Genomic DNA, 25,307 nt, shown 5'->3' with positions numbered 1-25,307 from the left:
GAGAAAAAACTGCAAAAGACCACAAAAAGGGTTTGTAACCGATAGTTTTCGACGATTTGGACTGATACTGTTGCAAGTTTGACGTATTTAAATAAAAAGGAAATATGTCCATTTTAACATGAGCCCAGAGATCCATAAGAATACACGCATGACAGGGTTCATATCGCAATGGATATAGTTCATTTTAATTTAAATGCGTCCAGTTGTCGCACACTATCATACCCCGCAAGAAAAACAGGCAAGTTTTCGCTATGTTTGTCTTGGAAATATAAGCGACTAAAAACTCCAGACAGGGATTGTCATCAAGCTGAATGAAACCTCTAAAAATTTCATACGAAAAAAAGAAAAAAAAAACGGAAAAATAAATGAATCACAATGAAAGTTGTGACTGGCCCTGCCTAAAATCAATTTTTCGTCAAGAAAAGGAATTCCTGAAATTGGTGCCGTTGAGTCACTTTTGAACTAAAAACTCAGTTAAAAATAAAAAACAGAATCATAGACCCTAGTCTGCACAGAAAAAAGACTGATTATGTGGCCGCTATCTGATTGGTCCATCACTGGCTGAAAGTCGAAGAATGCGTGTACATCGTTTAATATATTCGAATTACCTTCTTTTTAATTTTTAAAGGAAAACAAACTAAAAAATCTCCTTGAAATATTCTGTTAATATTTTGGAGAAAGCAAAGAAAATTCACAAAGAATTTCAAGATTAACTGCCGGAGTGCCGGCGCTTTTTAAAAAGCGCCGAATAAAGCCCCTTCAAGAAAATAATAATACAATCTATACATTAGTGTAAGATTGATTGCATAGCCGGCGTTTTGAAGGAAATCTTTCTTATCGCAACAATATTGACCAATCATAAACGTCGAAATGAAAGAGGAAAGTCAATTCCAATAGGTAGGTAGCTAATTAATACTTGGACAGCGTAACTAGATCAGTCACTACAGTTACGGATTTTTAATTTCCCCTCAAATTTAATTCTTTCAGGAAAACTATGAGCAACTGTCTTAGTTTTCCTAAGTAAGTTGCTTACATGTCAACAGACAATTTTATTTTTTTATTTTTATAGTTACCTATAAAAAGATACGTACATACGGTCACTAGGGCCCCAAAACACACCTATCTTATTGACGCAATTAATAGCTCACAATCAGTACATAAATAATGGTCTGAATCTCAACTAACATACAACTTCGAAAAAAAAAAAAAAAAAAAAAAAAAAAAAAAAAAAAAATTCACCACACAATTTGCTCGTAAAATGTACCTATGCAAAATACAACTAATCTTGTAAATGAAACTATTCAAAAAGACGATCAAGAAAAATAGACAAAATATAATCTCGTTCATCTGTAAACTATTCCCTACTCACTGTTTTCAAAAATGTGGCTTGGTACCATTTTCTTTGGCTTAGTCCTGTGTAATTTGAATCAATGCGAATGTTTGCAAAGTGTTTTCAAAAATAATTTTTGGAAAGTGCATAATCAATGAAATGCTTGTTTTTTTTCCTTTCTTGTATCGATAATCAAAATGCAAAACTTTGTATCTGCATTGCAGGGTTTCAAAATCTCTGCTCTTTTTTCATTTTTTCAAAGAGAAACAGGTCAACTACGTAGCTTAAAATTACAAAGGAATATCCAGCTAATAGGGAAGAAAGATCAAGGAAACTCTCAAGAAATTACGTTGACTATTCTTCTTGAGAAAAAATTAAATATGACCAGAAGTCTGCAATGCCTCAAATGGAGATACATATTTTCGCACTTTAGCCATCGATACAATCTTTCAGCTCAGATAAAGACTTCCACAGTCACCCAAAAACCGTCCATGTTCCCATCGGAAAAATATTGTGCCAAGAAATTCTGTGAGATCACAAGCGGAGTTGAACGCTGTACCACCATTGTTTCTTAATTTATAATCAGGTCGCAATGGTAACAAGAGATTATGTCTCTTGATGGTGCTTGCGTAGTATTGTTGTCTAAAGGGAATATTTTTGTTACTTTTTTGAAATGTGATCATTTGTTACTGATTTGAATCGTATGGCAGTCATGATCTGTTCAGATGCCAAATTCTTACGTCCAATATTGATGGAGATACTGCCATCACAAAACATGGAGCATGACATCATCCACCACAGCAGTGAGATGATGTAATACACTATGTTTTTAGAGAGGCAATAACTCCGTTAATATTGAGCGCAGAAACTAAACATATAGACAGACCTCATTATTTTTTGCTAATTTATAAACTTAAACCATCAGTTCAAAAATCAACGCAACTACCATCAATAAGTTTGACACATTTTGCATGAAATTTTGATGGAAAAATACTCTTTGCGAATTTTAAAAATGTTCCTTGTCGAGAAGTCTCAAATAAGCTGGAGTATGAACTTTAGAGAGTGAGGAATGAGGGACAGCTGATATATAAAATGAAAACTTTAATCAATATTATTTGGGATACATATAAATAAAACTTTGTGTAAAAATTCATTATTAATTATGACCATCAAACAAAACCTAAAAGAACAACCAATATTTCACAGGCATCAGAACAAAAAATCATAAAGCTTAAACAAGGAGGGATAATAGCAATTTTATAAAGTGCATAGACCACGATGATTCATAATTTAAAACGTTGTAAAGAATTAAAGAGAACAAAAACAACTACAAAAGTCCAATCCTGCTTATCAGAGGACAACAATAATTTTCTCTAAGTACAGGGGATATTTTATTTCCTTTTTCCTGCTATGGGAGATTTTTTAAGTTGAGAAATAAAAAATTCATGACACTTCCTGCCACTTGAACAAATTCAACAAAATTTGACTGTAAAATAAATTGTTAGATATATAAAACAAAAGAAATTTTGAACATGAAAAGTCAAGGGCCAGGAATTTGTTCTGGACGTAAGAAAAATGAGTGAAATCTCATAAGACAACTTTTTGGCTTAAAAACTTATAAACAACACAATTTTTTTGATGATAATTTGATCTTGCTCCTAATTTTTAAGATCACTTTTCATTTCTTGAATTTTAAATTATTTTGGCTGAGTGATGAAACAACAAAAACTTGCTTTGATCGTTAATTTTTAAAAACCGAGTTTTAAACTTTGAGTGTAACGATTGAGCTAAAACTTTTGTTCGGCAAGATGAGAAAACTTATTATGCGGTAATAAATGTTAAAATATTTTAAACTTTGAACAAAACTTGGTTTCTGCAGAGAAAAAACGACTTCAATGATGTTAAAATACTTATAGGTAAAATGACTCTAAGTTTTAATGACAATGATCTATTAATTCACTTTGATCAAAAAATGTATCATGCATTGGAGTGTTGGAGAGAGATTAATTTTTTACATAGTGTGACTTAGGCTAAAAACTTCATCTAATATAATAAAATAAAATTTGTACGGCACAACATTACAGTCTTTTAATCAAAAAGATAACTCCGAGCATTAAGAAAGGACTAAAATTAATGAAAGCGAGTGAGACAATTCTAAAACTCAAAATATATAAGGAACAGAATATGTTGCACTATTAGATGGATGACATTACTCAAGAGGGAACTGACTCATCGGTATAATGTATTTTCCCTGGATCTCCGTGGGTAGATAAAGGGTACAAACGTTGATTCTTTTCAGCGTACTTCTGTCCAAAGTCATACACATAGCAAAGGCAGTCCCTAATTAAGTGAGACTAGTGCTGTAACATTTGAGCTCAGGCAGCTAGAGAGCTGATTGTGGTTGCTTTGAAAGGACAACTCGTTTTTTATCGATTAACACAAAGTTTACTTTATTTTCTCAAAAATTCGCTTCAAAAAATTTTTGAAAGTTTGAAAAAAAGTTATACTACCCCCTTCCATTTTAAGAACGAGTATTTCGTCCCGGGTAAAGCTCTTTAAACACTATTTTCCAAAATTTTATTAACGTTGTAGAGTAGCCAACATAAAATAAGACAAGAAAACAAATCACTACAAAATAAAATAATACTTCACAACGCTTTTCATGCGATATCTAACAGCAGTGATAGGTAAGTATTTGCGGTTTTTATGTGATTGATTATTTCTACGAAAATTAGATTCTGTGTTTTGGCAATATATCACAAAACGTTGTTCTTTTTCAAGTTCTTTTCCCTCTTCCATACCAAAATACAGAATCAATGATGAATGCACTAATCACACAAAAACCGTGAGTGCTCACTCAAATAGATCTGATTGACATAACTTCTCGCGCAAGTCTCCAGATGCTGTGAGATGACTTAAATTTTTTTGATGTGGTTATTCAAGTCGTATTTTATGTTGGCCATTTCATATAGTCAACAAAGTTTCAAAATATAGTGTATTAGGAGGTCTCCGAGCTTACAGTATAGATGAAGAGCTTTTTCTGGGAAGGAAAACTCATGCTTGAAATGGCAAGGGGCAGTAAAACTTTTTTTTTTCTTTTTTAAAACCTTCATAATTTTGCAAAATTTAAGGCGAATAAAGTAAACTTGGTTTTAACTGACAGAAAACAAGATGTTCTTTCAAACGCAACCAAAATTAGCTCTCTAATTGCCTAAATTCAAAAGGTATAGCATCAGTCTTCTATAAAAAGTAGTTGTATTTTGTTCGACGAAACAATTCAGAACACCTCGTAACAACCGTATTTTGTTTGAATGTTTTTTATGTTAAGGGGCGTGGCCTATTTTTTTATTTTGCACAATTTGGCAATGTTTTCGTAACATTGTTTCGAAACAATCGTAACGTCCTCCAAGCTTGTTTCGGCGAGGTTGAAACAGGATTTCTAACCTCACTTTTGGCAGCTCCACTCTCATTGGCTGCGAAAAAAAGTGACGCAAATAACAAAAAACAGAAAACAGAAAACATGTTTCGTCGAACAAAATACGACTGGTCTTTCCGAGTTTAGAAAAGAATTAGAATTAAATTTCACTTTAAGTTTTTTAAAGTTGCTGGCTTATCCCTTATTAACAGTCCTGTTCAAGCATTATCTCCTATTTTTTATGCAAGGCCTTGCCTTTTAATTCTAGAAAAAATTAGCTATCAGGCTCAAAAATTTTGCTAGATTTGGAAGATAATGACAAGAGCTTAAAAATACAAATACTAAAATGAACATAAAAGAATGTAACAATATAATACTTAAACTTAAGGATGTGACGTTTCCATTGGCTTATTGTAAGAATGGCACTTATTTCAACATTTTTCGCACCATGTAATTCAGGATACCTCCGTGATGGAAGTAAAGCAAATCGACTTCGGTGTCGAACCGGACGATGACCGTGAATGATTTGCCACTGTCGGTCTGGAATACACAAGAGAGAAAGGATGTTGTTATTCTTTGAGTATTTTTATTAGTTTTCAATACTTTCCGAAGCATTCATGTTCATCAGTCATTGTTATTACTTTACATAAAGGTGCTTTTCGCAATCCAGTTATATCTTTTTTTTTCAGCTACAAGTAAACTCATTGATATACTGCACGAAAAAGGGAAAAAATCAAGGATTCACGACGATGCTTTCCCGGGATGACTTTTAAAATACGACAACTTTGAAATGGAAGAAATCATGGTATGTACTGGGGCAACATTATCTCTATTATGATTAGACGCAAATAACTTGTCAGTTACAAAAGTTATACACAAAAAAATATTCCTTTACTAGATAGTAGCTATTAACCATTAAAACAAGATTCTGTGACCAACATCGCTAACCCATTGTATAAAAAAAAGAATAAAAAAATTGCATGAAATTTGTGAGAAAATATCTTAATATTTTCATTTCTTTCTTTCTCTTTTCCAGAACTTACTTAACTTTTTAAGGGATGCAGTTCATAGCACACATCAGTTTTGTACTGTAAAAACGTATTAATGAAAAATTTAACCAAGCATATCAATCGTAAAAGCTGCGAAACATGTATCTGATTTGAAACACTGGAGACTTCTTGTAACACTATATTTTTTTTAAAGAAAAGTGAGAAAGATGGTTTCTTGGAATTGAGACTGACTTTTCTTCATCCTATAAAGAATATTCTATGAAAATATCAAAGAATGAAGTTCATTGGTTTCTATCAGAAAAAAACAACAGCAGCAGATATTTGAATTAAATTAAATTCTTCCGTTCATTGCACATTCTAAAAACTCTTAATTTGTTATGTTATGTTGTAAATTCTTGCAGAGCAACTTCAGAGCACAGAAAAACTGTAAAAGTTAAAAAAAAAATTGTAAAAAAGACAGACTCTCACCGTTACAGTAATCTTTTGAAGAGGCTTGATGTCAGGAGAGATTGGAATTGTGTACTTCTCATGGCCGGTTAATTTGAGGCTCTCAGCATTCTCTCCAGGTAAGAATTGAAGGGGTACGATTCCCATTCCAACTAAGTTTGAACGATGGATTCTTTCAAAAGATTCAGCAATAACTGCTTTCACACCCTGAAATAAAAGAAAAAGAAACAACCTAAGTAAGAGACAAATTTTCCTTGATTTTAAAGTATTCTTTTTGAGAAATCTAAGGAGGAGGTAGAGTATTCATGGACAAAATAGGCCAGGGCTTAAGGCAAAAATAATATGAAAAAGATGAGTGGGGAATATTTCAAAAGAGATGACCTCTTTTGTTTTGTTTTTCCGTCATTTTAATTTTGTCAAGCTGCTAAGTAGAATCATAAAAAATTAAAAAGTCACATTCAAAATAAGAAGAAAAAAAGAGGGGCAGAAAAAAAAAAATATTTAGAACTATAGACCTATAGGTGCGGTAAATGTGTGTTAGCCATGAGTGGTAAAATTATTAATAATCCAGCTCCGATGAAAAGCCATCAAAATACGGACAGCAATGCGTCAGTAGCCACGTTACAGTGTTTTATTCCTATTTAACTTTTGTTTGAAATTTTGGGCCAAAATTCTTGAGGGACCGAGAAAAAAACACACAAAACTTCTCTAGCGTTAGTTATTGCTCGAAACTCTGGCAACTTTTCTCAGAATTCTGGGTAATTTTGTTGACTTTACTTAACTGTTCGCAATTTTTCAGGTTTTCTCTGACTGTGGCTACGCTAGAGATTCTCAGTCACTTAAAGTGAAATAAAGCACCTACAGGCTCAGTTACGCTTAGTCAGAATACCAACCAGAAGGAAAGGTCCTTTGGCAGCCCAATCTCTTGAGGAGCCTGATCCGTACTCCTTTCCAACAATGAGGATGAGGGGGTTGTTCTCTTTGGCATAAATTTGAGCTGCATCAAATATATCATACTGAAACAAGAAAATTAAAAAACTTGAAATAGGCCTTGATAACAGTTTGAGACCTGATAGACTTTCATTTCTTGGTCAACAACTAAAAACTAGATACTGAGTGTATGACAGACTTCCATTTTCTTACATATTCTGAGACGTTACGACCTAAGTTAGATTTCTGAGGGGAAAAATAAAAAAATCTAGAAACTAATATTGGCTTCAAACCCTTGACAAGAAAAAAATACGGAAAAAGTGGCCCGAGATGTAAGTAACAAGGTGGTATTAGAGTTTACACTTCTGACTCTGATTGAAATTTTTCGGCCTTGCTTTCCCGGTAAAATAAAGTGGAACCAGCACTATTTTACCACCTTATTTAAACCCTTTATATATTGCAAATTTCAAAAATTAATTCATAAATTAGAAATCAACATTTACAGTTCACACTAGAATAGGTAAAATTAAATTTCTTGCTCTAGAAAAAAACCCGAGTCAATGTTCTTTAATGGAGATGTTGCATGTGTGAGGAATTTGCAATTTGACTATTGACTCTTATGTAAAAGTTCGTGAGAAACACGATGGTGCCACTGGTTTTCTCTGAAATCAACTCCTAAACTCATAAAAAGCTATCAAGTTGAGGTCAAAATGGAGGGGATATCCCACGCTATCCTGAGAGTCCACCTCTACATCAAGACAAACTCTCCATGCAAAGATAGGGAGCAAATACATTAGCAGGGTTGCCGTGTTTTCAGTTTTGAGAGTCCCCAAATGAAAGTGGCAGCCCTGTCAATGTATTTGCTCCCTATCTTTGCATGGAGAGTTTGTCTTGATGTAGAGGTGGACTCTCAGGGTTGCATGGGATATCTCCTCCTTTTGGCCTCAACTTGAGAGCTTTTTTGAGCTTAGGAGTTGATTTCAGAGAAAACCAGTGGCACCATCGTGTTTCTTGCGAACTTTTACATAAGAATCAACAGTCAAATCGCAAATTCCTCACACATGCAACATCTCCATTCAGCCTTTAAAAAGATTTGAATGTTCAGCAAATAATCAGAGTTTGGTCATAAACTTCCTTTCTTCAATATCCATCAGAGAACCATTTCTTGTCAATTACAAAAAAATAACTCAGGTCGCAGAAAAGTAGCTCATCATGGAGCACATTAAAATAAATTGATTCTTTGACTTTGATTTCTTTCTGATTAGTGGGGAATACGAATAACTGTAAAGACAAAACACTAATTTTTCACTTTTAAAACATGGAATTATTAACGTCTCCTAAGTGTTCTGTATGAAATTTGAATGAAGAAATATCTCAAGTGCTTAATTTCAATCCCTGGCAATCTGTAACAGGGCGGAGATAAGAAAGTGACTCGGAGGAGTTCTTCCATAAAAAAAGACGCCATAAATATTCGTCAAAAAATAAAAATATATCACTGAATTAAAATCATAAAAATGTTTTCAAATATAAACTTGAAGGCGTTTGGACTACAATACTTAGTTTAAAATATTTTGCGCTAAAATTATTCGTTTGCCTGATACTAATATCATTTTCTTCTGCATTTCAGATGGAAAAAAAGGATCTTCTAACCTCTTGTCCAGAGGGGATGTGTTTTGTTCGTGGACCAGTTTTGTCAACCAACTTGTTGACCAGTCGGATGTTTGCAAAGGTTCCTCTTGCCATGATGTCATCGTTACCTCGTCTTGAGCCGTATGAATTGAAATCCCGAGGAGTCAAGCTGCAAACGAGATTTTAAAAACAATCGAAAATAAGACTGAGAAAACTGAATAAGATTTAACTATATTCCAAGCAAGTTTAAACAGTCAAAAAATTGGAAAGTTTGATTTGATAAAAGTTGTTTGCAGAGGTAGAGGGTTATTTTCTTATTAAACGTCTAATATTAATCTTATATTACAGCTGCATGAACTTATACAGCCACATTCTATTTCAGGGTGTCTACTAAAACAGGCTAGCTAAAAATCAGTGCTTTAACAGTACTTTTTCAGTACATTCTCAAGAAATTCAGTACCTCCTCAACAGAAAAATTCAGTACTTTTTCAGTACCTCCACTTAACGGAATTCAAAAAATTTCAAGAATTTGAATTTCTCGCTCAATTGAGACAAAAATGACAAATAAATTCTGGACCTTCTTGCGGAATTTTCGCACTTTTTCGGTACTTACGGACCGCCCTTTAAAAATCCGTACCATTTCCGAACTTTCCGGAAATTCTGGACTTGTAGACACCCTGTATTTATACAAACAAAATGCAGATCAATGCACAAGTCATTTTTAGACTGAGTGTTGGTGATTAAACATGCATTATAACAGTAATATTAACCTTACATTACATCTGCATGAACTCAAACGGACACGTTCTATTTATACAAACAAAATGTGGATCAATACACAAGTCATTTTTAGACATAGTGTTGGTGATTAAACATGCTTTATGACAGTAATATTAATCTTATATTACAGCTGCGTGAACTTATACAGACACATTCTATTAATACAAAAAAATGCGGATCCGCGTGCAAGTCACTTTTAGACAGAGCGTTGGTGATTAAACGAGGGTTAAACTCAGTGCACTCAGTAACTGTGTTAAATTTCCCTTTTCAAAGCGAATTTCAGTTAAATACCGAAATAATGCATGTTCGCAAAATCACCGACACTCGGTTTGAGATGCTGATGTCTCTGATAAAATTAACGAACAGACTGTCTAAAAACATTAGATTGAGTTGCTATGGTTACCACTTGAGGGCATATGGAATGTGAGCTGTTTTTGCTAGAGCTGTCTTTCCTAATTAATTCCAGAGATAACATCCAGCAGCCTGATTGTTGAAATTTTGTGTTGGGCCGGGTAGACATAGATGACATAGGTTAAAAGGCGAAGCGTGATTTGTCGGCATGTCTTATTGCTGCTTTATCGTGCCTTTGTCAGGTGGAATGGACAACGTACTGTCGGAAACTTAAGAGGTGCCTTTAGCTAGAGTCCCTTTATACCCAGAGTTAAGACAACTCACTTTTGGTTGGGCCAGGGTTGGGCTGAAAGTGGCCTAAAAAAAAATCCAATTCTGATTGGTTCTCGCTCATGGAGGCCGAAACGAGTGCACCAAGATGGCGGTACCTCGAATGTGAACAAGAATAATGAAAATATTACCTAATTGTGGTTTATCAAGAGTAAATTGTTATTTCCATCGGTCCAAAATGAAAATAGATTAAGAAATTATTCACAAACCAATCTCATTTTCTTTTTAATTGATCAATTTGTTGATGTTGTTGTTTTTGTGTGACAGACATCGCAGGATTCCTGATCCTTATCCTCAATATCGTTCGTTTGGGTGCACTCGTTTCGGCCTCCATGGCCAGCCAAGGCCGGCTGCCAGTCAGCTGATAATCGAGTTGTCTTAACTCTGGGTCTAAAGGGACTCTACCTTTAGCTTGTCGTGAGTTCCACCCGACATAGGCACGACAAAGCACTCATAAGAAATAGTCGACCAATCACGCTCCGCCTTTTTACCCATGTCATCTATGTCTACTCGACAAACACAAAATTTCAACAATCAGGCTGCAGGAAAGTAGCTTTTTTTCGTTTATGGTTTGACAGGTTTTTTTTTGGATCTAACCTCTCTTTAAAGTTTTCTGATTGAGAATCAAGACTTAATATTTTATTTTGATCTATAACGATAGAGCACTTATTGTTTCACTTACCCTCTTTCAGCCAGGTAACGAGCGGCTGGGCTGTTCCTTGCAATGCTTCCAGCAGGACTGATGTGATCTGTGGTGACTGAATCACCTAGCAGCAAGAGGACATGGGCATTTTCGATCGGCTTTGGGGAAGGGAGATCCTACAAAGAAAACAATAGCTTTTATTGTCATGAACCTAACTTTTTTAAACATTTAAAGAGACAAGTGACTCCCTGCCTTTCTCTGACCTTCGAACAAGACCCTCACTGATATAGTTTTCCTTTGATTAGGCTGACTTGTATTAATTTTTAGACCAAATTTTTACTTCTAGAGATTTGAATTATGGAAAGAAACATTCGGAGATTGTTCGCACTCTCTCAAATAGCATTGGCTGAGGTTGTTGGGCCGCTGAGTTTTTCAAGGAATTCTCTCACCAGTATGAAGAATTCCCTGATATTTCAGAAGTTCCAGACCACCAGAAACCCTGTTTGTACCGCTGTATCTTGGTCCTATCTTAATGAGACTCGATTCCTTAATATTAAACTCTGTCTTCATGAAGTTTCATCTTTAATTCTTTGTAGGGCTGGGCACAGAGTCATGCTAAGCCAAGCCTTTGCACAAATAAACTTAAACCAAATCCATCTATAAGACGGACAGATTCTTTTTCAACGGGCCAAAAGAGAAAAATGCCGCATCACTGAATAAAACCCTATTACGATAACTCACTTTGGTCATTCCATCAAAGAACGGAGGCTTCTTGATATAGGTGGAGGATGTGTCCCAAGGATAGAGCTGACCCTCCGGTGCGACCAACGATTGCCAGCTGTTGGAGCCGTTCTCGATGCAGGCGTACACTTCGTGGAACATGGACGGAATCACGTATTTTTCTTCCACTTCTTGGATTTCTGATCTTGAAGGCCAGATATTTTCTAAGAATATTTTCTTGCCGTCAGCATTAATACCTGCAAATCAAAACGAGAAAGATACAATGCAAATGTCAGCACATTTGAAAGGAATCTGAAGCCTGGGGTACATTTGAAACCCGACCCACGATTTGTTGAAGATGATTCTGCGTTTGAAACTGTCCATAAGAAGAAGCGGTTAATTAAACCTCTATGGCAAAGTGTTACTTATTTGCAACAACACATTTTTGGTTTCTTCCAAACTTCAACTATTTGTCTGTTGCACGATGTTGCAAATTTTCATCAGAAATTATCACCAAAAGTTTGAAATTTTTCGGAAAAAATTTGGGACTCCGTGTTTTCACCACAGTTAACGCAGAGATTTGTGTCTCCCAAAATCTGAGGCAAAAAATTAATCCATGCCACAGAAAATTGAGTATTAAGGAATTCAAACTGTAGATTTTGGTGCCGCAGCAAAGAGAATTGTTTGGAGAACATTTTAGAACAAAAATTAATAAATATAATAAAAAGCCCGAGAAATATGAAACAAACCCAAAGTTACAATGGTTTGACACTTAAAAAACTAGACATTTACAAGACATAGTTTGGAGAAAAAACTATATCGAGTTTCAAGGTGATATATTTGCGACTAAAAATTATTTGATATTTTTACGACCATTTGAGGTTAGCACAATTCTTTTTACTAAATATGGGTAAGCTATTTCAAGATTTATTGTGACATGTTGGAAGCTGAAAGTTGTTGGTTATAAATAAAGTAGGTACATACGCTCTCTTTGGGAAAAACATAAAATTGTGCGGCTTGGTACTTTCTCTTCTGCGTACTCAGACATAATAATCAAAAACTCAAAAAACATATATTTATTGTTACATGTCGGCTGTGAAACAAAAAGAACCTAAATCTAAGTTTAAGACGCTGCAGACACTCAATCGTAATTTATTATTTTTTTTTTTCTTTCAAAAAAAAATTCCGACATCATTTCTTGAAACTTCTCTGATTTTTCTCAAGTGTGAAAAGTTGAGTGATCAAAAGTCATACTTTTGCTCGTTCACCCACAAATATAATTCAAAACAGAGTTTCAAGTGAGTCACTCTTCACATAAAAACCTGCTTTGGAAACAAGAGGAATAAATCGAGGGAAAAAACTAACTCAACACGGTTGAAGGTGCTATAGTAAGCGAAAATACGAAGCTCCCTCAATGGACTTGCATACGACCAGTGAGATCGCATTTCGAACGTGTTCAATAAGTTGCAGATACTGTTATTTGACGGCGATTTTAGCGTGGGAACACCAAATCCATGGTGCAAGTCCGCAACCTCGTATCTCAGTTTGCGACGTGGCAGACTTCCTGTCATACTTCATTTTTAAAATAGAAAACTACTCAATGGCAATTCCTAAAAATTGCTGTGATTTTTCTTCATTGAACAAAGAAAATTCTGCGAAAACTTCGAGGAATGATGTTGCTTCGTTCACCATTAAGAAAATAAAATAGAAGCGGAGATTTTCAAACACCGCGTGCAAGAGGTTGCGGGCTTACACCATCGAAATGGATGACTACGGTGATCAAAAGCAGTTCGTTCGTGCTTCAGAATGAGTTTTAATTGAAAAATGCCGCCCAAGTGTAGTTACGACTATTATCAGCCGAGCGACGAACTGTCACGGTCCCCAAAACCACCGGAAATCCGAAAATTTATACTCTGTGAAAGAAAAACCAATGATTATAATTTGAAAAGAAAATTACCGATAGGTTCAGTCTTGAAATCGATGTCGACACGGCCAGCAATGGCGTACGCGATCACCAAAAGAGGGGAGGCCAGATAGTTGGCTCTCGTGTTGGGGTGGATACGGCCCTCGAAGTTACGGTTCCCCGAGAGGACACCGCAGCAGACAAGTTCATGCTGAAAAAAGGAAAACATCGTCATGACAAACATGTGTACAGAAGTTTCGACGTGTAAAAAGAGGGAGAGATTTTCTTGAATCTTAAAATTTCTAGACTCAGGGTCGCCACAAAATTTAGAAAATGAGATTCTCCGACACATTTGAGTAATATTCCTTACCAACTTAAAATATGCCAGATGATTAAAAAAACTTGATTTGCAATAGTTTTCAGGCAAATTTGTTGTTGAAAAAGTCAAACCTATTATAAAAAGCAAATCGAGGTGAATTAACAATTTTTCTCTGGCACTTTCGTCATTTTCCCTGACAATCCAAGGTTTTCCCTGACTTTATGAAAATCCCTGAAATTTCCCGATTATACCGGTATTCTGCCGTGATACCGAAGAGAGCCGTAAGGGCAAAATTTTCAAAATCGAGTTTTCTTCAAAATTCGTCGAAACTCTTTTAGATGAAATTACTGAGACAGCTGTTACAGCAAAATTCATCCTAATTTAATGAAAACGAGACGTATGAAAAAGCCGTAAGTGCACAAAAAATGACACAGTTTTCTTCAAGACAGCCGTAGGAGCATGAGAACCAATGAAAACAGTGCTTTCAAGAGGAATGCCGCCCTCATCTGCGGATTTCTAACCTGAAAATGTGTTTGTTGTGTATCCAACACGCTTCACAAAAGCACGCAGAAGATAGCACTTACGGCTGTCTTGCCTAACAATAACCTGGCATGAAAATGAAAAATACCCTTTTTACGTAATTGAAATAAAATCGGTCGAATCATCCAGATGATTAAAAATCGAAGGAAACCTTTTGATTTAAATGCGTCCATTTCTGACTCATCAATAAGCACTTATCTGCATGGACAAAATAATGGCCCATACGTTGTTTCTAAAATGAGCCGGACAATTTAGTTCCTTGATACAAAATGTCAAATTTTGAACTTGAATGCTGGCTAGTTCTCCGGGAGAGCGACACCCTGGACTTCCGATAAAGACGTGGGTTTACTCCTTCCGAAAAGTGTTATATGAGTGATAAAAGCGGGGAATCGAATCCGATTCCATTCCTTATTGATACCCCGGAGTCCCAGACATTGCGAGCTGCGGGGCTTCCCGGGAATTCCGCGTCCTATATCGTCGCACCGCACCGCGCCCATCGCTCCGCACGAGCACGTCTTGCCGCCTTGATGATGACGGCACCTTCGGATCCCAAATTGAGTGATTACCCAAGGTGGCAAAACATGAAATTCAGAAGGGTGAAATTTGACGCAAAATATTTCAAGAATTCAGGTTTCGAACTGCAAGTAGCCATCCTCGCGCCAAACAATAACTCAAATTGGATTGCATTTTGCAAAAAAGAACCAAGAGCATTCTCGTGTTTCTAAGGGTGGTTTCACGATAACTGGAATAGTTTTGTCGCCATAACAGACGACACATTTTTCGGTCATATTTCTAGTAGAAGTGATAATCACTCGAATTTTTTCGCATTAATCTTCAAAGGGTTACGTATTAGAACGCTTTCTGATGATTAATTGCTCTACTTTTCAATTTTAATATATAAAAGACCAAAAATGTGTTGTCCGTTACGCTGACTTTTTACCGCGTAACTGACAGCACATTTTCGGAATTTACATAATATTCATTAAGAAGTAGCGCAATAAATCATTAGAAAGCGTTATAATACGTAACCCTTTGAAGGTTACTGCGAAAAAATTCGAGTGATTATCATTTGTACTAAAAATATGACCGAAAAATGTGTTGGCTGTTACAGCGACAAAACTATTACAGTTATCGTGAAACCACCCCTAAGATGGTGCAACTTACATTCTTTGCAAAAAAGTAGCAAAATCATGCAAAAAATTAATTTTACGAGGGTAATTTTAAATACAGTTTATCGGGAGCAAAGATAAAACTTGTTTAGATAATTGTTTTTTGTTTGCAAGGTAAAATAATCTTAGTGACATTTGAATGCTCCTGCTGGTTCCTTTCTGCAAGATGCAATCCAATTCATCTGACATCACTTGAGGACATAATTAGACAGCGTTTAGCAGAAAGGAACCAAGCCACATCAGCCATTGCCAAGTTTAACAGGGCATTTTAATTTATTACGAGAGAATGTTTGTGCGGGCTCCTTTGAGAAGTTTAAAGAATTATTTGCTTCGTACCATGCAAAAAAATTCACTGAAATTTGCACAAAAATCTGCACGACCGTTTTCATGTAAAAGAATTAGATTGCCGAATTCAATTTGACAGTAGCTGATGTGGCTTGGTTCCTTTCTGCTGAACTTAAGTTCCGGACTGCATGTAACCATCCTCGCGCGAAAACATAACTAACATTCAGCTGGCATCACATGAGAGCACAATTTTAATCATGTCATCATTCATTTTTTTACATAAAGGAAAAAGTAGATATTTAGCATTGGATACCTACACAAAAAAAAAAAACAAGAAAAAAAAACAGGGAATACTTTTTGCAGCATTTGATGTTTCTGAGTGCCGGTTGCATACTCTGCCTCTAAAATGAAAACTTATTATTTCTCATGAATCATAGCCTCAACAAATCACACGAAAAACACAGAAATTTTAAATCATTCATACTGTCGTTTCCCTCACGAAAGAGCCTAACTACATTTCAATGTTGCTAAATTTCTTATCGCAAATTGCATTTATACTGGGAGAATCTTAGTCATTTCTAACTGGTGGTATCATGCAAAAATCAGACAAATTATGGACAAAAATTGCACAGAGACATATATGTAAAAAATTGAATTATCTGAGTCAATTTTGCAACCTTGGAATGGAGTCCCCTTCCTTCGTGCAGGGAACGACGATATGATTCAAATACGGATTGCAGAGGCGGATCCAGCAATCTGGCAACACCGGATTCCCTCCATTTAAACCTATGTTAAATAATCGATTCTGGTCGGAGCACCTGGCCCCTCAAAGAATCGATGCATTTCCATGGGTTTAAATCATGGTGTCTAGTTTTCTTGGCCCCTGATTTTAAGGAGCTCATTCCCTGATGAGAAACCGAAGTTTTCTCCCACTTTCCCGGGATTTTCTTGGGGAAAAGAATATAATTTTCGAGTCTTTTATATATGCAAATCGATTTTAATTAAGCTTACAGTCATTTCTCTGGCGCACGTCACATTAGACCGCCAAATTTGAAAACGAAATGATACGTGGGTAGTTCGAGGAGAGATTCCCGGTTTCTGGAACAAATTCCCTGATTTTCCCGGTAAATTTTCATTCCCTGATGAATCCCGGTTTTTCCTGGTTTTTGAAAAACTAGACACCATGGTTTAAATTGAGAAAAACAATGTTGCCAATTTGATTGATCTGCCGAATATGGATTGTGTCCGAGTCCTACCTTTTCGATAGCAGCGACGACGGGGTCGGGCAGGGGTCCGCTGTTGCCGATACAGGTCATGCACCCGAATCCGACGGTGTCGAAGCCCAGGGCGGTGAGGTAGGGCACGACCCCACTCTCGCGGAGGTAGTAGGTCACCACCCCCGAACCGGGCGACAGGCTCGTCTTGATGTACGGGTCCACCGAGAGACCGGCCTCCACCGCTTTCTTCGCCAAGAGACCTGTCATAGAAAGAAGAAAAATTGAAAAAAAATCATGCCTGATCAGAGACAACAATGGAGATGTTGCATGTGTGAGGGATTTGCGATTTGACCATTGATTCTAATGTAAAAGTTTGAACTGATATTAGCTTCAAACCCTTGACAAGAAAAAAAATACGGAAAAAGTGGCCCGAGATGTAAGTAACAATGTGGTTTTAGAGTTTGCACTTCTGACTCTGATTGAAATTTTTCGGCCTTGCTTTCCCGGTAAAATAAAGTGGAACCAGCACTATTTTACCATCTCATTTAAACCCTTTATACATTGCAAATTTCAAAAATTAATTCATAAATTAGAAATCAACATTTACAGTTCACACTAGAATAGGTAAAATTAAATTTCTTGCTCTAGAAAAAAACCCGACTCAATGTTCTTTAATGAAGATGTTGCATGTGTGAGGAATTTGCGATTTGACTATTGACTCTCATGTAAAAGTTCGTGAGAAACACGATGGTGCCACTGGTTCTCTCTGAAATCAACTCCTAAACTCATAAAAAGCTATCAAGTTGAGGTCAAAATGGAGGGAATATCCCAAGCTATCCTGAGAGTCCACCTCTACATCAAGACAAACTATCCATGCAAAGATAGGGAGCAAATACATTGGCAGGGTTGCCGTGTTTTCAGTTTTAGAGTCCCCAAGTAAAGTGGCAGCCCTGTCAATGTATTTGCTCCCTACCTTTGCATGAAGAGTTTGTCTTGATGTAGAGGTGGACTTTCAGGATAGCGCGGGATATCCCCTCCTTTTGGTCTCAACTTGAGAGCTTTTTTTGAGCTTAGGAGTTAATTTCAGAGAAAACCAGTGGCACCATCGTGTTTCTTGCGAACTTTTACATAAGAATCAACAGTCAAATTGCAGATTCCTCACACTTGCATCATCTCCATTTCGTTTTGTTGTAACGGAACGGAGGTTGGCAGTAAGTTAAAAACTTGGACCATATCCACTCGCGAAAATTTGCCTAAATGCGCTAGCGACTCGCGAGTCTCGGACTTTGAGAGGCCATCGCTGCAGATTTTTTACGAACCAACGACCAATCGGTCGTCCGCGAACTGCGTGAGCAGTAAGAAAATTGTGTAGGTTACGACCAACGAACTACACCTCTAGAATGGCTGACCAGTGTTAGAGACCCGGAACGTTTTGAAGTTGATATAGGTTAGGTTTATTTGGGCTCACACAGCAGGCTGCCATCTAAACCCATGTCAGACGCTGCCCACATTTTGCCGAATATTGTTGAATAAAGTGATAGCAATGAAGATATTGCTGAACAATCGCACCTTAAAAGGTTTTCTTTACTCAAAAAATAGGAACTTTGAAAGCAAACCTCAAAAAAATGAAAGTTTACAAAGGTTGAAATTTTCACATGTAATCCTTATGGGCAAGACGCAGCAGAAATGGAGATTGAGGTTAGCTATACTTGGGCTCCCACCCCCCTCCTGCCTTCAAAAACCGGCCCATGCGCGTTACGCAGGTTTGGTATCTCGCGGCCATTCTAGAGGTTTAGTTCGTTGGTTACGACCTTGAATAATGGATGATATAAAATGTATTACGTTTTCATTATGATGCGAAGTGGATAAAAGTGTGTATTCATAGAATGAACCAGGATACATTTTCCACTGATTCACAGACTTTAACGCAGGAGTAGAAAAGTTGAATGGGGTGAAACACGTGATACAACTATTTCAACTTCCCAGCCGTTAAAATTGAAGTTTCACAAAATGAAGGGGAATCTATTTTTGGCTGTCTTGGAGACTTAAACACGGGAGTAGAAAAGTTGAATGGGGCGAAACGCGTGATACAACTATTTCAACTTCCCAGCCGTCAAAATTGCAGTTTCACAAAATGAAGGGGAATCTATTGTTGGCTGACTTGGAGACTTAAACACGGGAGTAGAAAAGTTGAATGAGACTAAACGCGTAATACAAATATTTTGACTTCCAAGCAGGTAAATTAGCATATCCACTGAATGAAGGAGAACAAGGTGTTCTACGTCATCCCAAATATTTGGTTCATCAAACTCAACTTCCATTCGAATAACAGGACTTCTGAGGTTAAAAGAAACGGTGGATCAAGTTTGGTTAAACGAAACGGTGGACCAAGTTTGGTTAAACGAACGTTCAGATACACGAATAAAAAAAACGGTTTTATTTTGAAGACAGAACGCTCAATGCACTAATTTTAACGAAAACTTATGACAAGGATGTTGATATTTAGTAAAAATTACTGCGAAAAAGTTGAATTTTTTTGGTAAGTTATTGGGTGGTTGAATCTATTGGAAAATTACTGCTTGGGGGTTGAATTTTTGAAAGATTACGGCGAAAGCGTACAATTCTTGAGGAATTCACTGGAAAAGAGCCGAATTTAAAGAAAATGAACGATGCGATAATTCATACTATCTCTGCGCTCGGCTGCGTACGCTGAACCCCAAATGGACCACTAGACAAGGTACGAATTTAAGCAATCTTATACATGTTTCTTAACCAGAATTTCACGTAAAACACGATTCACGCAACGAAAATTACTGAAACCAACTCCTAACAAAGATATTAAGGTTTTTATTTCACATTGACTACAAGGAATTCGAACTGCCCGCTCACAAGAAACTCAAAGCTCTACGCGAGTCAAATCGCGCACTACGGCGGTTTCAGCAAGCCTCTCAATCGAGCAATGTTCATTTTCCACCATGTGTTGTTCAAACTATAAGCAATATGCTAGAGCTGAGCCAAAGCGTCAAGATTGAGGTTGCCAGATTTTTACATCGAATCGACTGTCATGATAACGTTTAGCGCACGATGTGAATCACGTAGAGAATTGAGTTTTAATGAGCGGGTGGTTTCAATTCACGCATCAGGAATCATCAAATCTCTTCGTAAGGAGTTAATTTCGGTAATTTTCTATGTGCGCATCGTGTTTTACGTTTCATGGCAAAGCTCATTCCCTGATTATTCCCTGATTCTCCCTGATTTTCAGGAGCTCATTCCCCGATGAGAAATCGAAGTACTCTCCCACTTTCCCGGGATTTTCTAGGGAAAAAGAATATAATTTTCTTGGGTTTCAGATATGAATATCGATTTTAATTAATCATACAGCCATTTCTTTGGCGCACATTCAAAATTTTAATTTAAAAAAAAAGTTCCTGATGTTGATGTTATTAGGTCAATGAAAGATATTCCCGGTTTCTGGAACAGATTCCCCGATTTTCCCGGTAAATTTTCATTCTCTGATGAATCCCGGTTTTTCCCAGTTTTTAAAAAACTAGACACCGTGCATACAATCACCCGTTTCCACCGATAGTGTCCTTTTTGTCTTCTTTGTCTATCGCTTTGTCTACCGATTCCAACAATCAGCCCGCAGGGTCTCTAAAAAGCGTCGTCTCAGTGTATGCCTTCGGCTGGAGTTGCCTTATGGCTAGACGCCCCAGGCCCCAGACGGAACCTGACCGGGAAGCCCTTAATCTGAACCGCGCAGCGTCTGCATTCGACAATGCTGCCGTGCTAAGGAAAAACGCCGTATGAACCTTCAGGCGTTGCCAAATTTCCTTCAATAAAAACTGAATTTACTGGGAAAATTGTGAATATTTTTTTCCGAAATTTTCAGACTATTTTGTACGTAATTTCATCTAAAATATCTGAAAATTTAAAAGAAAAATGTGCATAAATATCGTCAAAAATGCATACTCTCGCGGGAAATTTGGCAACCCTCGAATGTTCATACGGCGTTCTTCCTTAGCACGGCAGTATGGCCCTCGGCAACCGATCACTTTCTAATCCAGCCTCCGGGCGCGGGTACAGAAAGTTATTTGATCAATGTTGCTTTGCCAAATATACAGGGTTATCCAAAAGTCACTGACCACCCCTGTAACTTTTTTCCAAATTGAGATAGAAGTTTGAAACTTTGGGAATGTTCCTCGGTCTAAAGTAGCAACTTTTTGGTCCCCCCAAAATTTGGGGGGGCGGCCCCCCCTAAGGGGGGCGGGGGCTAACTTTGTTTTTTCAAATGGCAACCCCCCTTTTGTGATAACTCATTCGAAAGATAATAAAAAAAAAAATTTTTGGCGCAAACCGCAAGTCAAAATGTTGATTTTTGACAAAATGGCGGCCGGTCAAAGTTCAAAATGGCGGAAATTTGGCATCTTCGTTTTTTATTGGCGGATTGGTCTGAAACTCGGAATCTAAGGGTTTTTTGGGACGAGAAAGACGATTCTGGCATCGGTTTTCCAGAAAAGTCAGTCCTTTTCAAAATGGCGGCGGTCAAAATGGCGGCCTAGAGCGAGAAGTGGATATTTAGGCTGCTTATCGTTGGATTTGTATGAAACTTGGTATCCGGGATTATTTCGGCACGAGAAGAACGAATCTTTCATTGGATATCTGAAATTCCGACGAATTTCAGTATGGCGGCTAAAAAGTGGCGTTAAATCAGTTTTACGGCTGTTTACCAATGGATTTGCATGAAATTCGATATCCTGGTGGTTTTTGGCTGGATAAAAAGAAATCTTTCATTAATTCTTGAAATACTAAATAATCGATATCGCATTTCATGCAAATACATCGGTAAACAGCCGTAAAACTGATTTCTCGCCACTTTTTCGCCGCCATTTTGAAATTTTTCGGAATTTCAGATATCCAATGAAAGATTCGTTCTTCTCGTGCCGAAATAATCCCGGATACCAAGTTTCATACAAATCCAACGATAAGCAGCCTAAATATCCACTTCTCGCTCTAGGCCGCCATTTTGACCGCCGCCATTTTGAAAAGGACTGACTTTTCTGGAAAACCGATGCCAGAATCGTCTTTCTCGTCCCAAAAAACCCTTAGATTCCGAGTTTCAGACCAATCCGCCAATAAAAAACGGAGATGCCAAATTTCCGCCATTTTGAACTTTGACCGGCCGCCATTTTGTCAAAAATCAACATTTTGACTTGCGGTTTGCGCCAAAAATTTTTTTTTTTTATTATCTTTCGAATGAGTTATCACAAAAGGGGGGTTGCTATTTGAAAAAACAAAGTTAGCCCCCGCCCCCCTTAGGGGGGCCGCCCCCCAAAATTTTGGGGGGACCAAAAAGTTGCTACTTTAGACCGAGGAACATTCCCAAAGTTTCAAACTTCTATCTCAATTTGGAAAAAAGTTACAGGGGTGGTCAGTGACTTTTGGATAACCCTGTATAAGCAATGTTATAAGCAAAAACGCCGTAGGAGCAATTGAACGTTGTCAGGTTTCCCCCTAAAAAGTGATTACTTTTACAAAAGTTACACATATTTTTCTTTAAAAAGTTTACAAACGTTAGAATAAAATTGAGAAGACTTTGACGAATTTAAGCATTTTGTGCCAGGAAAATCGATGAGTGAGTTACCGGCTTTATTGTGAAGATTCATCATTTTCTTTGTTTGATGCTGGCTGATAATAAATACGTTGAAAGAATTTTTAAACTTTTTTTTCGCCTCTGTCCTTATACCCGTGTCAAATAAAGCCTCGTTTTCTTAAACCATCTTTTCATATTGGAGAAAAGGCCACAAAGATTGGATAAAGAAGAGCGCCTTCGACACACTGTGTAATCTCAATGCAAAATTATGATACCACTATACGTGCGTCACGACAGTCATTTTGCATAGCCGGCTAATTGAAGGAAAATCTTTGGTTTCCAGTGGGCCGGTAGTCTTCAGTAGACAAGGTACGAATTTAAGCATTCCAATACATGTTTCTTGACCCAAATTTCACGTAGAATACGATTCGTGCTACTAACAACACTGAAAGGAACTCCTAACCAAGCAGGAAGCTCCAACGCATTCGCGTCGGAAAGCGGCTCTGGCGACGGTAGTTGTTACGCGTTTACGGTTTCCTTGGTAACCTTTGTTTGCTATCAGCTGATGTCGAGTAGTATGACTAGGAAGCTCCAACCACGGCATTCTTCGAAAAAAGCGCGAAAACTTTTAGATTTGAATTTTCAAATTTTAAACGTAAAGTACATTTTTTCCAGTGCGAGATTAAAGCACAGACCCATTTTGAATTATTGACAGTATCACCATGATTCCAAAAATACACTACACAACATAGCATTCGCTCACAGGAAAAAGATATCAATTAAAATAAAATCAGTCCCCCCTAAACAGCAGAAAATGGCGCCGATTCCCATCAACCAACGCGCGGTCTCTCCAATGTAACATGGTCCAATGATACTCCCCAGCTGGGACCGTCCGGAATAGCAGCTCTAGTGCAAGCACCAGAGCCGCTAATAAGATACTAACGTTTTCAGTTTAAACTGGTTACAAGAATTTTGAATTCCCGGCTCACAAGAAAAACAATAATCTATTTGAATCTAATCGGGCATTCCGACGGTTTCAGCATGCAGGCTTTTTAATCGAGCAATATTCTTTCATGTTGGTGTTAAAGTGTTAACAACGTGCAATAGCTAAGCCGAAGCACCGACATCGTGGTTACCATCTTTTCATACCGCAACAAAGGCCTCAAATACAAGATATAGAGGAGCTCCTTCAACGCACTGTGTAATCTCAATGGGAAATTGTGATACCTTTCTACGTGCGTCACGACAGTTATTTTGCATATCGGGCTGATTGAAGGCAATTTTTTGGTTTCCAATGGACCAGTAGATTAAATAATACATGATTCCTGACCAAAAATTCATGTAAATTACGACTCGCGCGAAGAAAAATGCTGCTGAAAACAGCTCCTAACTAAGATATTAACGTTTCTAGTTTAAACTGGTTACAAGAATTTTGAATTCTCTGCTCACGAGAAAAAAAATAGTACTTGAATCTATGAGCGCGTTAGCTGTTAAACTATTTGTTCACCCGTTTAGGAATTTCCGTGTTTACGGTCACTTTGGGATAGTTTTTTTTTGGTAAGGTGAACCAAACCTTTTTGGTTGTTCAGAACGATCTTTGCTTCAATCAACCAAAACATTAGATTACTCTGAGACTCTAGGGACGAGGGAAGTGTCTTGTTCTGCCGTGCTAATGAAAAACGCCGTATGAACCTTCAGGCGTTGACGAATTTCCTTGACAAGTCGCTAATTGGTAGGAACTTTTTTGAATATTTTTCTGTTATTTTTCCCGAATAATTTTGTTTGTAATTTGATCTAAAATGTCTGAAAATTTCAAGGAAAAATATTTCATAAAACATTTCAAAAAAATCATTCAAAAAACGTTTTATCGTAGAAAATCTGGCAACTCTAGAATGTTCATACGGCGTTCTTCCTTAGCACGGCAGTGCTGGACTTAGCTGCTCTTGGTTCTCACCATGCCTCTCCGAGGGATACTTTTCTCGAGTCCCTTTTTGTGCATTTTCTAGCAATTTGGGTTTCAGCTAACGCAGCCGAGCGTGAAGATAGTATGAATTATCGCATCGTTCATTTCTGTAAATTCTGCTCTTTTCCAATAAATTCCTCAAAAATTTTACGCTTTCGCCGTAATCTTTCAAAAATTCAACCCTCAAGTAGTAATCATCCAATAGATTCAACACTCACCTAGTAACTTACCAAAAGAATTCAACTTTTTCGCAGTAATTTTTACAAAATATCAACATCCTTGTCATAAGTTTTCGTAAAAATTAGTGCATTGAGCGTTCTGTCTTCAAAATAAAACGGGTTTTTTTATTCGTGTATCTGAACGTTCGTTTAACCAAACTTGGTCCATCGTTTCTTTTAACCTCAGAAGTTCTGTTATGCGAATGGAAGTTGAGTTTGATGAACCAAATATTTGGGATGGTGTAGAACACCTTGGTCTCCTTCATTCAGTGGATATGCTAATTTACCTGCTTGGAAGTCAATTTGTATTACGCGTTTAGTCCCATTCAACTTTTCTACTCCCGTGTTTAAGTCTCCAAGTCAGCCAAAAATAGATTCCCCTTCATTTTGTGAAACTGCAATTTTAACGGCTGAGAAGTTCAAATAGTTGTATCACGCGTTTCGCTCCATTCAACTTTTCTACTCCTGCGTTCAAGTCTGTGAGTCAGTCGAAAATGTATCCTGGTTCATTTTATGAA

At 37.2% G+C, this 25,307-nt stretch overlaps 1 protein-coding gene across 1 annotated transcript in view; it reads right to left on the bottom strand.

Moving 5' to 3' along the window:
- Positions 1-2,416: 2,416 nt before the first annotated feature.
- Positions 2,417-25,307, bottom strand: part of LOC109030362 (cytoplasmic aconitate hydratase) — a 72,313-nt gene continuing 49,422 nt past the window's right edge. The window contains exons 11-18 of the mRNA XM_019041294.2: positions 17,058-17,278; positions 13,543-13,699; positions 11,607-11,842; positions 10,905-11,041; positions 8,783-8,930; positions 7,096-7,218; positions 6,224-6,409; positions 2,417-5,285 (exon numbers count right to left, since the gene is read on the bottom strand). Coding sequence (XP_018896839.2) covers positions 5,172-5,285; positions 6,224-6,409; positions 7,096-7,218; positions 8,783-8,930; positions 10,905-11,041; positions 11,607-11,842; positions 13,543-13,699; positions 17,058-17,278 — 1,322 coding nt within the window. The 3' untranslated portion in view covers positions 2,417-5,171. The remainder of the gene's footprint in view (positions 5,286-6,223; positions 6,410-7,095; positions 7,219-8,782; positions 8,931-10,904; positions 11,042-11,606; positions 11,843-13,542; positions 13,700-17,057; positions 17,279-25,307) is intronic.

Source organism: Bemisia tabaci, chromosome 9 (genome assembly GCF_918797505.1).
Source record: "Bemisia tabaci chromosome 9, PGI_BMITA_v3".
In the NCBI taxonomy this organism is placed as follows: Eukaryota; Metazoa; Arthropoda; class Insecta; order Hemiptera; family Aleyrodidae; genus Bemisia; species Bemisia tabaci.
This window is presented reverse-complemented; position numbering and strand designations above follow the sequence as displayed.